We start from the raw sequence: 17,427 nt of genomic DNA, 5'->3' as shown, positions 1-17,427 counted from the left end.
TGGCTCTGTCTCCTGTGCTGGTGGTGCACAGGCTGCACAATTTTGTAAACCAGTTTCCCTTTCTGGAAGTAGGAAGGAGGAGCGATGGGCCCGCGGCAGCAGTACCGCCGTGAGAAGAGCCTGCACTGAGCACTTACTACGGACCGGACACCATGCTGGGCCTTTACACGGATTAGTTAATGGAATTTTCCTAACAACCCTCTGAGTAGGTTCTAGTATCATCATCTCCGTCTAAAAGGCAGGAAAACCGAAGCACAGAGTTGTCTACGGACGTGCCCGTGACATGCTCTGAACTCACTTCTCTTTTTGAGCCCTGAGGTACGGCTTGATGACCAGGCGGTGAAGAGCGAAGTAGACCACGAGTGGCCCCACGGTGGCATAGAACACGGCGCTGGGAAGGAGCTGGTCCGTCAAATGAATAGGGAAGAAATAAGTCTGACTGGCCCTGTTTAACCTGAAAACAAAAACAAAACAGAACGCCCAGGAGGAGTCACGTTTCCAGGGCAGGGTTACGGAGACCGCAGTCACGGAAAGAGACGCACTGAACACCACCAGTTATGAGGAACCCGGAGCCCATCGGCTTCCTGAGCTACACACCTTCTGCTCTCGATTCCAAAGCGTAGTTGCTGGATTTGCAGTCTGTGACGGAAGAAAGGTCACACTATCTGCTAACCTCAAGGGCAAAGCAACGACAACCACGTGACCAGAGTGAAGGTGGCCTGAGAAGACGGGAGCGCGCACCTCCAGGGGTCCTGGAGGCAGGGTCATCTCAGCCCTCAATTTATCGAAGTGAAAGAAGCGTGTGAAGATTTCTAAAGGTGGCAAGTTCAAGAGCTTCCGCGTCCAGTAACGGTCAAGTAGCGCCCCTGGGAGCAGTCACCCCACAGGGAACCCCTGCGAACTCCGGCCACTAACAAGATCTCTGGGCAGAGAGGTGGGGACACAGGACCCTGAAAGTCTAGAGCGAGGAACAGCACTGGGACATTTCCCGGTTTTCGTTAACAGCTTTTAGCCTGAGGAAAGGTCTCGGCGGGCTACCGGTGGCCAGGTAACACTGGAAAGAACTCTGTGGTTCTAGGAGGTTGCAGACCCAGCGCTCAGAGTTTGGAGGCAACCACAGCAGATGGGAAGAGGGGCCCCCCAACAAGGGGAATCAGAGATGGGGAACCCCAAATTCTTGGTATATATGTGGCACAAACCCCCAGCGGTCCCTGGTCTATCCAAGGCCTTAGCCGACAGTGAAATAATTGTGCTGGCCTAGCTGCTGCCACACAGGTGAGTCCCAGTTTGCAGTCTGACTTCAGCCAAATTAATTACCTTAAAAAGGAAAAATTAACGCTTCTTTGGGAATCATAACAGACTAGAGTCTCTACCATGTACTGTTCACAATACCCACAATATATTTGTATTTGTTTTTAATGTTTTAATTAATTTTTAAAATTTTATTTATTTATTTATTTATTTATTTTTAATTTATTTTTAAGAGAGACAGAGACAGACAGAGCGTGAGTTGGGGAGGGGCAGAGAGAGAGGGAGACACAGAATCCGAATCAGGCTCCAGGCTCTGAGCTGTCAGCACAGGGCCCGACGCAGGGCTTGAACCCACGAACCGTGAGATCATGACCTGAGCTGAAGTTGGACGCTTAACCAACTGAGCCACCCAGGCGGCCCTACCCACAATAATATAAACCACTCTATACATCTAGATACACAAGAGAAAGAGATAATGAACTGAGACCAAATCCAGACGACCCAGATGCTGGAACTAGCAGATAAGTATTTTATTGTTTTAAAACGTTGTTTATTTTTGAGAGACAGGCAGTGTGCAAGCAGGGGAGGGGCAGAGAGTGAGAGGGAGACATGGAATCCGAAGCAGGCTCTGGGGTCTGAGCTGTCAGCACAGAACCCGACGTGGGGCTCAAACTCACGAACCATGAGATCACGACCTGAGCCCAAGTTGGATGCTTAACCGACTAAGCCCCCCAGGTGCCCCTGGATAAGGATTTTAGAGAGCAGCTTCTTTATGCTCAAAGACAATATTCAGTGCATGGCCTGAACAGCAGACTGGAGAGGACAGACATCTGTGAACTTGTAGACAGATCAACAGAAATTATCCAATACAAAGAACAAAGAGAAAAAAAAATACTGAAGACAAATGGGCAGAGCCTCAAGAGGTTTAGAGTTTAAGTAATTAGGGTCCCAGAAAGAGAGTGGGGCAGGAATAAATATTTGAGGAATTAATGGCCTAAAAGTTCCAAATTTCATGTAGGAATAAATTTACAGATGCAAGAGGTTTAGCAAACCGCAAGCAGCATAAATATAGCAAAAACACATGTAGGTACATTTTAGGTGTGGACTGTTGAAGAACAAAAGTGAAAAACAAACAACAAAAAAACAGAACATAAAGGTGAAAAAAAAAAAAGGACATCACATGCAGGGGGATAATGATTCAGATGACCACTGATGTGTCATCAGAAAGAATGGAGGCCAGAAACCAGTAGAATAACATCTTCAGAGCACTGAAAGAACAAATCTGTTAAGGGACAACATCCTTCGGAAGAAACGCAACTCCAGAATTGACAAAGAACAGGCAAAAAAAAAAAAAAAAAACGAAAAAAAAAAGAGACCAAACAACCCGAAAACAGACAAAAGATCTGAATGAAGACTTTGCTTAAAAAAAAAAGAAAAAAAAAGGACGGATGGCAAACAAGCACCTGGAGATGCCCAGCGTCGTGGGCGCCAGGCAGACACTCATACACCTGCTGCAGCAGCCAGTGCTCGCAACGCGAGCGGCCCAGGCGGCGAGGGTGCGGAGCGGCCGGAGCGCGCGCGCGCTCTCTCTCTCTCTCTCTCTCTCTCTCGTGGCAGGCCACTGCTGGGGAAGTAACACGAAGCCCCCACCTGGAAAGTAGCTGGCTACTTTCTCACCAAGTGGAACACACACCTACTTTTGGCTCAGTGGGTGTGCTCTGAGGTGTTCACCCAAGACAGATGGAACCTTCTGTTCACACAAAACCTGCCACCGAAGGTCCGCTGGCTTTATTTGCAGTTGGTAAAAATTGGAAACAAATGAAGTATGTTTATTAAAAAAAACCCTTTTTTTAATGTTTGTTAATATTTGAGAGAGACTGAGAGTATGGGCGGGGGAAGGGCAGAGAGAGAGGGAGACCTTGAATCTGAAGCAGGCTCCAGGCTCCAGGTGTTAGCACGGAGCCCCACGCAGGGCTCGAACTCACGAGCTATGAGATCATGACCTGGGCTGAAGTTGGATGCTTAACCGACTGAGGAACCCAGGCGCCCCCAAATGAAGTATCTTTAAACTGATAAGCAGATAAACTGTGGTACATCAACAATGTCATTCCAAACAGCGATAAAAATAAAGGACACACTACTGATGTACGCAACAGTAAGGGCAGGGGTGCCTGGGTGGCTCAGCTGGTTAAGTGTCTGACTCTTGGTTTTGGCTCAGGTCACGATCTCACGGTTCTTGAGTTCGAGCCCCGCACTGGGCTCCATGCTGACGGGACAGACCTTGTTTGGGATTTCTCTCTCTCTGCCCCTCACTGGCTTGCTCTCTTTCTCTCTCTCTCTCTCAAAAAGTAAATAAACATTTGGGGCGCCTGGGTGGCTCAGTCGGTTAAGTGTCCGACTTCAGCTCAGGTCACGATCTCGCGGTCCGTGAGTTCGAGCCCTGCGTCGGGCTCTGGGCTGATGGCTTGGAGCCTGGAGCCTGCTTCCGATTCTGTGTCTCCCTCTCTCTCTGCCCCTCCCCTATTCATGCTCTGTCTCTCTCTGTCTCAAAAATAAATAAACGTTAAAAAAAAAATTATAAAAAAATAAAAATAAAAAAAAGTAAATAAACATTAAAAAAAAAAAGAGAAGGATTCATTAAAAAAACAAACAGGACAATGTCAAAAGTACTATACTCACGGAAGAAGCACAAAAAGCTTCACACTGTATGAATCCAATCATATGACATTTTGAAAAAGGCGAAAATATAGGGAGTGGAAACAGAGCAGTGGTTGCCAGGGCCCAGGAGACCACACAAAGACCATGAGGCAATTTCTGGACACGATGGAAATGTTCTAGGTCTTGACTGTGATGGTGGTTCCAAAGAGCGCTGCTCGAGATAAAATACACAAAGCCAAAACTGACCAGGGAAGAAACCGAGGATTCCACACTCATAGCAGGACATTTTAACACTTAGCACCTGATAGAAATCTGCCCAAATCCGTGAAGTCCTAGAACTTCTGATTTCTGGTGAATGTTGTCAACCCCCCTGACCCACGGGTATTTAAAGAATGCTGTATCCAACTACAGCAGAATACACGTTCTCTTCGAGTGCACATGATCACCAAGGTCAATTACATGGTGGGGCACGAAACAAGTCTCCATATATTTAAAATGACTGGAACCATACACAATATTCTCTGACTAGAACATTCTCTGACCAAAATAAGATTAAATTGAAATCACTAATCGGATATACAGAAAAACCCAAATATTTAGAAATTAAGCAATACATTTCTAAAAGTAAAATTAGAAAACAGTTTGAACTGAATGAAAACGATACAGCATATCCAAATTTGTGGCATGGAGCAAAGCAGTGTGTGAAGCCTCAAAAGTTTATATTAGAAAAGAAGGAAGATGTCAAATTAGTAACGTAAGGCTGGGCTTTAAAAAGCTGGAAAAAGCAGCAATGTGAAACCAAAATACGTAGAAAGAAGAATAAAGAAATAGAAAACAGATAAACAATAGAGAATATTAACAAAGCCAAAGCTGGTTCTTTGAAAGTTAAGTGCCCCGGCCAGACTGGTTACAAAAAAGGTAGAAAGAACACAAATTACCAACATGAGGAATCAAGGCTCATCTACGGAGAACTACAGACATTAAAAGGATAAGGGCATATTATGAGCAACTTCATGCTAAGAAATTCACCGGCTGAATTCACCGACAAATTCCGAAAAACACAGTGACAAAGCTGACATGAGATGAAAGAGAAAACTGGAAAAGCCCTGGATTTATTAAAGGTACTGAATCCATTCTCAGAAACCTCCCTACAAAGAACCTTCAGTCTCTGCTCATTCCACTAGTGAATTCTAGGAAACCTAAGGAATAAATCATTCTTACACAAGCCCTCCCGGAAAACAGAGGAAGAAGGAACACTTCCTAAGTGAAGTGTGACACTTCCTAAGTAAAGTGAAGGAACACTTCATTTTATCAGGCTGCCATAACTCATCCTAAAACCTGACAAACACATAACAGAAAAAGAAAATTACCATCAGTGTCCCTTAACATAGATACAGGGGTGCCTGGGTGGCTCAGGTCATGATCTTGAGATTTGTGGGTTCGAGCTCTGCATTGGGCTCTGTGCTGACAGCTCGGAGCCTGGAGCCTGCTTCGGATTCTGTGTCTCCCTCCCCCTCCCCCCCCCCCCCCCCCCCGCCCCACACACTCTTTGTCTCAAAAATAAACATTAAAAAAAACTTACAAAAAAAAACATAGAAAAATCCTTAGTAAGATATCAGTAAACCAAATCAAGCAATATATAAAAAGTATTATATCGTGATCATTATGATATCATTATGATATCAAGAATTTTCCTCAGGAATGTAAGGTTGGTTTAACATTCAAAAATTATTGTCATTCACCAAATAAACAGAACATAAGAGAAGAGTTAGCCAAGTCAGATCACGTGTTATTGCTGAACTCCACGGCCTTCTGGAAAACTTTGGCTTATACAACAATACAATCTGGACATTTCAGCCTGCTGACACGGGGAACTCGGCTGAAACGAAATGAAAATGTTTCTTTCCGAGAGGCAGAGCGGCACTCTTGGGATGAGAATTCAGATTGTGTCATGTAATACCTGCATGGGACACGTGTTTAAAACCAGAAACGGGATCAGAGAACTGTGTCATCAGTGGTCCCAATCTGAGAGTAAAATTCTCTGTCAGCTCTCTGTGTGCTCTTTATTAAGTCTCAGGGGGCCTCAGATCGCTGAGAGGAGAGAGGCCCGACGCGGCTCTGATACTGGTGACCCGCTGTGGCTCTCCTCTCCCACACCGTGATGAGGTATGATCTGCTTCCTGTCTGTCTGTCTCTCTCTTGCAGAGTTTCTCTCGAGTGCCAGGCTGTGTTCTAGGCTCTAGGAGTACCGTACAGAATACAACAAAGTTAAAGAGCTCCTGATGAGGGCCGGCGAGGTGGACGGCTGATCAGAGGGAGGTGGTGCAGTGGAGGACAGACAGGGTTAAACGGAAAAGGTCTGCCTGGGGTAAAGTGAGGGGTACAGCTCTTACAGGGTGATGAGGGATGGTTTTGCCCAGGTGACCTCTGGGCAGAGCCCCGAGGGAATCAAAGGATCCAGCCGTGCTGGCATCTGGGGACCAAGGAAGAGCAACTCACAGTCTGGTTGCAGGAGTGGGCTTGCTGTTCTCTGGAGCGGCGCGGGGGCCAGGGCGGCTGGAGTGGAGAAGGGGTATATGGGAGAGGAGGGGTCAGCAGGAAGCGAGGGCCTGATCACGGAGAGTCCTGAAGGACTCTAGCTTTGGCCAGGGATTGAGGGAATCACTGACAGTTTGAGCAGCGAGTGACAGACACTGACCTACATGCTCTGCCCGTGTGGAGAGCAGGGTCACCAGGGGGTGAAGGACATGGGCCAGGAGGACAGAGGAATAACTCAGACACGAGACAGTGGGAGCAGAGAGCATGTGAGGAACGGCCCCGCTCAGGAGATGCTTCCCGAGGACAGCCCAGGTGGGTTTTGAGATACATTAACTCTGGAGTGTGGGGAAAAAGAGCGGCCAAGGCCAACTCCAAGGTTTCGCACAGAACACCTCGAAGGCCGGGGCTCTCACGACCGGCACAGGGAGGCTCTGGGCAGAGCAGCTTTGGAAGCATCGAGAGTCGAGACAGGATGTCTGGGGGATGCGAGCAGTGATCTGGGATATAGGGGCTGCAGGTGTGGGGGAGGGCCAGGCCGGGGCTGCAAACGTGAGCTGTCAGTGCAGGAAGGTATGCGGCCACCTGGGGAGGGAGTCTGCACAGACGGGGCCCGGGGTCCCGCCGTGATGCTGCCATTTAGCAGCAGCCAGCCGGTCAGGTAACAGAGGCGGCGGGGAGAGGCTGGAAGGAGCGCCACCGGAGCAGCGGTGAAGGGTGTGGGCAGGCGGCAGCGCTCTGGTCCCGAGGGAGACGCGGGTGCCGCATCCGCTGACGGCGACCCTGTACGCGTCACATGTGTGACCTGTCGATGAGTGGGCGGTTGGGCCAGCACGGAGGCCTCCGGGGAGGGAGAGATGCAGGCGGGCCACGGAGCGCGTGGAAGGTCCCTGACCACAGACTCAGACCCTGAGCGACTCCCTGACGTTTGCTGACCCGCCCGAGACAGAAGCAACCGTCTCTTTAAGAACATAATCACAAAGCAAAGTCTCTTTCATCCTTAAGGTGGGTGAAGCCCAGGTGAGTTACAAGCTGCCAGATAAGCCTGGGCCAGAAAGATCCAGTTCAACTTACTTGACTTTGAGAGACACGCCCTGAGGGACTCCCACGCTGACAGCCGCGCCCAGGACGCTGTGCCTGGAGATTTTCCTCTCCGCTCCGTACTCCACCACCGTCCCGAAGAAGCCGGCCCTGCAGGGAGCATGCGGCCTGAGCACGTCGGCCACCCCCCGAGGCCACCCCTGGTCCCGTCCTTCCCTCTCGCCTTCCCCACCCCCACCCGGAGGGGATCACGAGTGACACCCAGGGGCGCAGTTCTTCCAGGAGACTCCAGTTCCTCAGGGCGGGGACCGCGGGATGGTCATGTCCGGCCCGCCATTTGGAAGCCCCCGTACCACAGGCACAGCAGGCCTGCTTCCGGTCAGCTGGGCCAGGACTTACTTCAGGGATCCCTTCACGCGAGTCTGATCATCATCCTGGAATTTGTGCTGATAGCTGATCAGTGCAAAGGAGTGAGGAATTCCCAGCTGGGAAGACACAGGGAGAGAAGGCAGGGCTAGCGGCCGCGACTCTGCGGGAAGGTGGGCATCGTGCGCACACCGGCCATGGAGCTCCCTTCCCGGGCAGCCTCTCAGGCAGGGACCGCGGTCTGAGTGTGATTTATTAGAGGCCAATATTTAAAAGCTGGGAGAGGTCACTTAAAAACCCAGTTTCCTGACTTCTCACGGAAAGAAAACGTTCTGCGACAAGGAGCCTGCATTCTTTTTTTTTAACGTTTATTTATTTTTGAGACAGAGAGAGAGCATGAATGGGGGAGGGTCAGAGAGAGGGAGACACAGAATCTGAAACAGGCTCCAGGCTCTGAGCCCGACGTGGGGCTCGAACTCATGGACCGCGAGATCATGACCTGAGCCGAAGTCGGCCGCTTAACCGACTGAGCCACCCAGGCGCCCCAAGGAGCCTGCGTTCTTACACGGCAGCAGGTGGTGAGGGCTGAGGGGCAGGTGCCGTCTGATGGGGGGGCGGGTCCTCTCACACCCTGTGCTCCACAGGGTGTGCCCACCACAGTGGCATCTGAGTGCATAACTCTGCTGCTCTGGGGCGTCGCTTCCCAACCTGTGCTCTTTCTCACCCTGATTCTGTGGGCTTCTCCTACTAGAAGATGTGAAAAGGGCATTTTGCTTTAGGGTAACTGGAACACAGTTACCCTGGGAGCCTGAGAACAACAACAGCATTTTGACACTGAGTGCGTGTGAACAGAACTTGCCCCCCAGGGCCCCCACGGGTGCTCAGATCCGGGTGAGGGACGTAAGGGACACACGAGGGGGCGGCTCTGTCCTCACCTGCAGGGCCACCGTGAAGTGGCTGGTTTTGGTGTCCCGGACGATGCTAGTGTTCATGGCCGACTGGATACCCCACCGCCACTGCAGGTAGCCCACAGTGTTCTTGTCCAGGTTCCGGGCCAGGACGGTGGTAAGGCCAGGCCGGATCCCACGGGAGGAGAACTGCAGAGCACAGTTTGTCGTCACAAAGCTGGGGGGACACACAGATCGAAAGGGTCCTGGATGACACGCCTGGTTCTCAGCCGTTCTTGGTCCCTTCCTCTCTGCCAGGCTAAGACCCTGCTCACCCTCCCGTCCATGAATCCCCGGGCCAGTGGCCAAAGGAAAGCAGGACACTGAGCCTGTCCTTGAGACAGAGAGACAGCGAGAAGACGCCTTGGTGTAATCTTCCTAGTAACCCTCCCTGCTGGTGTGTACCACCCACCCCATCCTATGCTGACTGTAACTACAGCCAGAGAGTCCCCTGAATGTCCGCGTTCTGAAAACCAGTGGGTCTAATCTGACTGCAACTGAGAGGAGGGGAAGTGGAGGCCGGGGCGGGCGGGCAGGTCCCACAGCTGGCTACACACTGGAATCACCTGGCTAATCTAAAAAGTACTGATGGTCAGCTCCCATGCCCCAGGGAGCTGATTTACAGGCCTGGAGTGTTTTTAAAGCTTGCCAGGTGATTCTAATGTGCAGCAAAGTTAGAGGACCCCTTACCCAGAGACCACCCCAGACCAATGAGGTCAGAGTTTTGGGGTGGGGGACCAGGCATCAGTGTATTTTTTCCAAGACTGCCCATGTGACTCTGGTGTCCACCCATGGCCGTGCACATGAGAAGCCAGTACAGTAAACGACTTGCCCTGAAAGGCCTCAGAAGTTGGTTTCCAAAGGAGTCAGCCCCATCTTCTGGTTAAAAAAAGGTATTTCATTTCAAAAACAAAGGAATTCACACTTTACCCAAAGCATTAAAAGGTGAGCAAACAGCCCAGTATCTGCCAGATTGCCAGTCTCTTTCCTAAGCTTGCAAGGCGTCACTGTTGTATTAATAATAATAAACGTGACAGCTGTGATTGCAGTGTTCTTGCAAACTTTCAGTAACCGCTCATGCCCAAATGAATTAAGAATCTACTCCTCCTCTCTACAGGGCCCCTAATCCAAACTTTCCCTGGCTTCTCTCAAGTCACACCAGGTGACAGCTGTGTTATTCTGCTTCAGCCACAGCGGGGTCAGGGGAGGCAAACAGGGAGGAGACAGACTAAAGCCTAAGACAGTGGCATTTACAAGAATCAAAGTGTAGGGGTGCCTGGGTGGCTCAGTCGGTTAAGCGTCCAACTTTGGCTCAGATCACGATCTCATGGTTCATGGGTTCGAACCCCACGTCGGGCTCTGTGCTGCTAGCTCGAGGCCTGGAGCCTGGTCTGTGTCTCCCTCTCTCTCTGCCCCTACCCGGCTCATGCTCTGTTTCTCTCTCAAAAATAAATAAATGTTAAAAAATAGAAGAATCAAACTGTAAAGACTGAGATTCCTATTTAATTAAAGTAATATGATTGAGTATTTTTATCCAGCACGTCCTACACAGAGAGACCAATTCGAGACAGAGATCGGCCAGGCAGGCAGGCAGGCAGGCACTGGGAGATGGAAAACACTCCACAGGCCGTCTGCCTTTTCGGGGCTGATTCTACACCCCGAACCAACCTTCTGATCGCTACTCTGGACTGCAAATAGCCCGACCCTAGGATCAGGGCACCCTGAAGAGCAGACACTGCATCAGCGCCCTGGTGTCCCTGTCTACACATTTGCATTCTCAAGTCTCCTCAACTACTGGGCACTATGATGAAATTTAGTTTCCAAACCTGTAACGGCTGGTAACCAGCCAGCCCTAGTCCCCCTCCCTGGCGACCACTCACTCTGAGGCTCAACCAGAATGAGATGGCCAACAGATTTCCCTTAGTGAAGTGTCTCCTAAGTGCATCTGATGACCTGGGTGTTTGATGAAAGTACAGATTCCTAGGCCTCTCAGAGGACCTGCCTGGTGTGAAGGGTGGGGGCAGGAATCTGTGCTCTGGGTTGGCATCAGGGGTGACAGAATTATGCAGACAAGCTTAGGACGGGTCTTCCCCTGAAGAACCTGGTGGGTGTGCAGATACACACCCGACTGCAAGTGAAAACCCTGCTTTGCAAACACAGACTATCTATCTCAGGGCTCCTTTAAAAAAATTTTTTTTTAATGTTTAATTCTTGACAAAGAAAGACAGAGTGAGCGGGGGAGGGGCAGACAGAGAGGGAGACACAGAATCCGAAGCAGGATCCAGGCTCTGAGCTGTCAGCACAGAGCTCGATGTGGGGCTCAAACTCACGAACCGTTAAATCATGACTTGAGTGGAAGTCGCATGCTTAACTGACTGAGCCATCCAGGCGCCCCTATCTCAGGGCTCCTTTCACTGTTTTCTCCTCCAGAAGAAAGAGGTTTTATTTCACCTTCCACCCAATTCTTTTATCTGAGCTCACACAGGTGGGAAATAAGGACATCTCTGTGGTTCTAGAAGGGGAGTGATGTACAGTTCTACGAGTGGGCCTTAAAGTGCCAGCATCTGCACATCTCACTGACTGCCAGGCAGTCTCACAAGTGCTCAGTGTTTTGTTCTGAGACAGTGAGACAGAGTGAGAGAGACAGAGACAGGGAGAGAGAATCTTAAGCACACTCAGCGCAGAGCCCAACGAGGGGCTTGATCTTACGACCCTGAGATTAAGACCAGAGCTGAAATCAAGAGTCTGATGCATAACCAACTGAGCCACCCAGATGCCCTCTCACTGTTTAATAAAGACCCTTTTCAGAACTTGAAACATTCTCAGGACAAAGAAACGATCCCCACAAGTTCATAAATATTTCAGGTCACTGACCAACTTCCCCATGAATATGCTTTCCCTCCAGTCTCTCTCTCCCTGTCCTCAGTGCCCCTGGTGCGTAGGCAGGGGCCTCATCCCCACAGAGGAGGAAACCGCGGAGCACGGAGTGTTAGCCTGGCCCGGATGGGGACGAGCAGCAGATGACCCCTCTCCGCGACGGCCAACCCACAGCTCTCTCTGCAACAGGTACCCTGCCTTGGCCCCACGCCAGGGCCACAGGGTCTGCCCCCCGGTGACTTTGTATGACAGAAAAGCGAAGTCCGGATGACCTTGGCAAAAAGAACACACGGGTTCTAGTCTCCTAATCCACAAGGACCAACAAAGAGGATTTCTCTCTTTATATTTACCATCTTGGCGTGAGATTACGGAACAGCTTCAGACCAAATAAAGGTCCCTGCAGATCCCCTGCTCCAAATTCTAACTGTTCAAAAGAGAAAAAGAGAAGGTGTTAGTGTTTTCTCTCATAGCAGCAACCCAGGTCTCAGGTAAGCACCTCTGGTTATAATTCCTTTTCATTCACTGCTGTCAGCCCTTGCCAGGGCTCTAAGAGTGGGAGCTGGAAGATTCTTAACACCTCTTCCTCACCTTTGCCAAATGGAGGACTGTTTCCACAGATCCAAAGGAGGCACGTTTCAGAAAGGAGCCCCTCTAATGAAAACGCTGCAGGCCTCTGATGGTCACAAGGGGAGACTGGCTCCCTGTGGCCCTCGCTGCCATCTGCACAGCTGCCCACTGCGGTCGGATGCGGGGGAGCCCCCCCTCCCTCGAGTTCCCGGTCTGCTCTGCTTCGTTGCCTGAGGGTCTCCCGGGTGACTGGAGAGAGCCCTCAGGCGTCTGGAGCTAAGTCATCAGTGGTCCCTCACTCAGCCCTGGAGGTCCAGCCGATTCTGGCTGCCTCATTTGCTTGTCTGGGTGACTTTCAAGGCAACTCTTCAGTGTTAATTTGGCGCAGTTCAATGTGCTCAGCAAAGCTGGCTGTTAAATGACCGCCAATCAGTGGCGCAGAGCACGGACACGGCACCTGCCCTCTGAACTGGGCAGGGGGCGGGAAGAGCCTACAGATTTCTGCCAGAAGGGAACAAGGATGCTGAGTTTCTTGAGGCTGGATTTCTGTAAGGTGGCATCTCAAGGGAGATCTTGCTGCTCTGTCCTACCTCTGAGCTGTCCAGCAGACAGAGGATTCCTTCTCAGGCACGAGACAGACTTTTCTCTTGGGGACAGCCAACTCATGCAAGTTTGACATCCACCTTTTATACAATGATGAAACCAACCCAGGTCTTTTTGAGGGTTGGCATTTAGAGTATAAATGTTCAGAAATAAGACTTTGCAGTGGACAACACGATCCGCCAGTCGACATTCTTACCTCTCCCCATCCCTTTGCGGAAGTGACTCGTCTAAGTGCAAAGTTAATGGAACCCCCTCCATTTCCATTCTGGGTTGAGAGGCTTCCGGAGAGGATGGCTGTGTCTGTAGCTGTCAAGGGTGCCTAGGAAGTGAGATTTGCTGGTAACGAATGAATCAAAGCACTAGGAAGCACAAGGACAGCAGCCTAATGAATACGCTGTATCTGCCCGGCCAAAGGTGCAAGTGACCTACAGCTCAAGTGTACAGGGATGCACGGTATGACCTCAGCTGGTTCACTTCTCTCCCACTTTGCCATCTGAACTGCACGTGGCCACCAAGGTAATGTTTTGCAAGAGTGTTAATGGGCAAATTAGAAATAAAACCAGGGAAAGACAGGGCTACATCCTGGTTCCCGGTGTACCGATGGCATCAGACTGCACAGTGACCGCCTCATGTGTCTCTCCTCCCATCGTGGGATGTCTGCACCTCTCCAGGTCTTGCTCGCCACCGGCACCGTGGAAGGGACTGAATCCAGGGCTGTACTAACCCTGGAAGCTCCACCAGAGGGGCCGGTTTCCCAGAGTTAGGACTTCATGTGATGCACTTGAGGATAAACATAGGAGTTGAGGGGGCAGAGAGACCTACTGTTACCCTCAGCAGACTGGCCCAGTGCCACATCCAAATCGTGGGTAGAAAGACGACACTTTAGTGACCCTGGGTTTAGCTGAATATTGCGTTTTCTGCACACAATAGAGTGTGCGTTAAAACTAAAACTGGTTCTTGGAATCCCCCATGGAGGTCTGTTTTCTCGCCCCGAATCATCCTGAACTTGGCCGCTACTTCTTTTAGACTGCTTGCATTTCTGCTGGGGGAGCCCTACGACCTTGGAAGCTAAGCGTCCCCTGGCACTCATGTTGCTAACACGTCAGCAAAGCAGTAACAAACAAGGTTGTGCCTGGAACTCTCTCTCCCTCTTTTTTTTTAAGTGGCTAATTACATCCTTTCATAAATAAAGATGAGAAAAACCACAGCTGCGCAGTACGTTGTGCCTCGTTAACCCGAGCCTCACTGCACTGGGGGGCGGGTTGGGAGTGGGGGGAGTCTGGGCTTTACCTCAATGGACTGGGATATGTGCATCTTGTTAATTTCAATCTGCGGAAAGCCACTTCCGGACACATCTTCGTACTCTTCCTCGTAGCGATCAAAAAGGTCAGTGGCATCGATGCCAACACTGATGGTCCCCTGGGGCAGAAAAACAAGCAGTCAGCAGCAGGGGTGGTATTTGTGGAACGAAAGACAATCTACGCTTTGGCACCCGGCGGTTCACTGAGTGTGGGCAGGACTCCGCCAGGAGGCCCGCAGAGCATGAATGTCACAGTTCACACCAACCAGCAGGACAGCTCCACCGACTGCGAGGGTCAGAAAACCAGTCGCGTCTGCAGGTGAATGACACGCCAAAGACAAGGGTCAGGGAAAGGAAAACGGTCTACGCAGTTTGATTTTTAGAGCCCAAACAGGACCCACTTCATGGCTCTAATTTTAGGTCATCTCTAGATTTAACCCACGGATGCAGAAACCGAGACACAAGCCACGTGGACCAAGCATGTTCATGTTTGAGTCTAGACACTCTTAAATCATACAACTACCTCAAAACTCTTTAAAACTTAAAGATAACTTCAGAGATGGGGTGCCTGTGGGGCTCAGTCACTTAAGCGTCCGACTCTTGGTTTTGGCTCAGGTCATGATCTCACAGTTTGTGAGTTTGGGTCCCATGTCGGGCTCTGTGCTGACAGCCTGCTTGGGATGTTCTCTCTCAAAATAAATAAACTAAAAAAAAAAAAAAAAAAAAAAAAAAAGTGCACACAAAATCAATTGTGGACAAACGGGAGATTGAAAAACTCTTCCCACCTTCTAAATCAGGTTTTGTTTTGTTTTGTTTTTCCAGAGCTAGAGAGAGTGAACAGGGGAGGGGCAGAGGAAGGGAGAGAGAGAGAGAAAGAGAATCCCAAGCAGGCTCCGTGATCAGTGTAGAGCCTCATGCGAGGCTCCATCCCACGACCCCTGGGATCATGACCCAAGACGGAATCAAGAGCCAGATGCTTGACCACTGAACCACCCAGGTGCCCTTCACCTTCTAAAATTAATCTGAGAATTAAGCTATGAGAAGTGGAACACCATATTCTCTCAAGAACTGTGAAGCTAAAATTTGCTGACTGATATAAAATGCTCCACACTCAGAAAATCAATGTTTATTATTTTGTCATAAGATTTTTCAAATGGGCATATTTCTTAATCCCACATATAAATATCTAACCACGCACACGTTTTTATTCAGTTCCCTGCAGCCCATTAAAAAAAAAAACAACTGTTTTGAGGTTTTCTTTAAAAAAATGTTTATTTTGAGACAGAGGGTGCGAGCGGGGTAGGAGCAGAGAGAGAGAGAGAGAGAGAGAGAGAGAGAGGGAGAGAGACACAAAGACAGAGACAGAGACACAATCCCAAGCAGGCTCTGCACCATCAGCACGGAGCCCAATACAGGGCTCGAACTCATAAACCGTGAGATCACGACCGGAGCCAAAGTCAGGTGCTCAACCGTCTGAGCCACCCAGGTGCCCCCCACCCCCCCACTGAGGTTTAATTTACATATAATAACATAAAGTGCACCCGCCCAAAGTGCGTAGCTCAGTGAGTTCTGACAGACATATAGACTCGCAAAACCACCTCCACAATCACGACCCAGAACACCTACCGCCCCCGAAGTAGCGTGGGAGCATGTGTTTCTGTCCCTGAGAAGGGGACATGCGAACAAAGGCGGGAGAGGGGAACGAGGGAGGACGACGCTGGAGCACTAACAGCACAAGGCTTGGGAGGAGCTGGGGTTGCTGCCTGTGGCTGATCCGTGGACATCACGGGGAGGGAGGGGGGAGATCCAGGAGATGACCAGCCGAATCCTGCAGTTTTGCTGGTTTGGCAGTTATCCCAGATTTTCACGTTTACATAACATACTACCATCATCATCACTAGTATTCTCCTCGTCAGCGGTTGACTTAAACTAAGAAGCCAGACTGGGTTTGGTGGACAGGCCTTCACTCTCCACTCCTGACATCTGCCACAGTCCCCTCTAGGGGCGTGTGGGGTGCACGGTGCGCTCCCCGTCTCAGTGTGGGTGTGAGCCGTAGGAGACACAGGCAGGTGGCTTGTGCCTTGGCCCGGGACATGCGTGAAGCTGCGGTCAGCCGTGTGCCTGGACAGCGGCAGGTGCATGTGAACACGGGCGGAGACAGGCGGCCAGTCCTGCAGTCCTGCTACGTGGAGAATTTATCAAAAAAGAAAGTATCACCTCCCGCAAAATAACAAAACCCCTGCATATTTACATCAGATGGCAGTCTGAATACTCTCGCCAGTGTTTTCCTCCTACTGAATGGTATAATCAGGCGGTGGCATACTTTCGGTGAAGGGCCACGGTGACTATTTTAGGTGTTGTGGATCCTATGGTCACTGTTGTAGAGGAGAACAGCCCACACCCAGCTGACCCCGGCTGTGCTCCGGTTCCAGTAAAACTCTCTTCATTCACCTTGAAATCTGAATTTCATACATTTTTCATGTCTCAAAACATAACTTTTTCTTTTGATTTTTTTTGATCATAAAAAATATAAAAACCATTCCTAGTTCATAAGTCACTTAAAACTGGGCAACTCCTGATTCGGTAAATACGCAGGGGTTTTGTTGTTTTGGGGGGATAATTCTTTTTTGACAAATTCTCCAGGCAGCAATAAAATTAAACGTAGTGTATATTTAACAACAAAAACAAGCACTCAATTTCCATTTTCTCAGTAAGTCGATGAATTTGTAACTTGTATGAAATGTTTTTCAACATCGACCATCCATCCATAGTGCTAACTCAGACCACATGAAAATTAAGTCTAAACTCCAGTGTCTCCTTTAATAGTTAGTTCATTGTTCTTTGAAGACCATGCCCGGAAGTGAAGGGTAGCAGCAGCAGGGATTTACAGATCAAATGGTACTTCCTCTGTTAATTTCACTATTTTTCCATTCTAAGGTTTGTAATGCACACATGAAAGATAAAGCCATAGCTGTATGTGTGTTCGTTCTAGTAGCAAAAGAACCTCGCAGCTGCTAATGATGCCAGTTTTATGTGAGTGTTAACCAGATGCTTCAAATAGAAAATCAGTTAATGTTAATAATTGTTTGATTAGAATTGTAAACGTACAATGCTGTGAATTATAAGAAATGTATATTTGGTCATCTGAATGACTAAATGTATTATTGGTCTTCATCCACAAGGTTCCAGGCTCACAGCTCCAGAAACCCTAGAAATTTCTGGTGATGAGGGCGATAAAAGTGTCTTCTGTTGTGTTAATGAAGGCGACTTGTGGTCTCCACC

At 49.6% G+C, this 17,427-nt stretch overlaps 1 protein-coding gene across 1 annotated transcript in view; it reads right to left on the bottom strand.

Moving 5' to 3' along the window:
• DNAJC11 (DnaJ heat shock protein family (Hsp40) member C11) overlaps positions 1-17,427 on the bottom strand; it is a 66,914-nt gene that overhangs the window by 4,306 nt on the left and 45,181 nt on the right. The window contains exons 5-11 of the mRNA XM_049618175.1: positions 14,136-14,264; positions 13,042-13,164; positions 12,026-12,099; positions 8,787-8,976; positions 7,885-7,970; positions 7,519-7,635; positions 299-454 (exon numbers count right to left, since the gene is read on the bottom strand). Coding sequence (XP_049474132.1) covers positions 299-454; positions 7,519-7,635; positions 7,885-7,970; positions 8,787-8,976; positions 12,026-12,099; positions 13,042-13,164; positions 14,136-14,264 — 875 coding nt within the window. The remainder of the gene's footprint in view (positions 1-298; positions 455-7,518; positions 7,636-7,884; positions 7,971-8,786; positions 8,977-12,025; positions 12,100-13,041; positions 13,165-14,135; positions 14,265-17,427) is intronic.

This window comes from Panthera uncia (assembly GCF_023721935.1).
Source record: "Panthera uncia isolate 11264 chromosome C1 unlocalized genomic scaffold, Puncia_PCG_1.0 HiC_scaffold_4, whole genome shotgun sequence".
Lineage (NCBI taxonomy): Eukaryota > Metazoa > Chordata > Mammalia > Carnivora > Felidae > Panthera > Panthera uncia.
The sequence above is the reverse complement of the archived record's forward strand: the minus strand, read 5'-3'. Positions and strand labels throughout refer to the sequence as shown.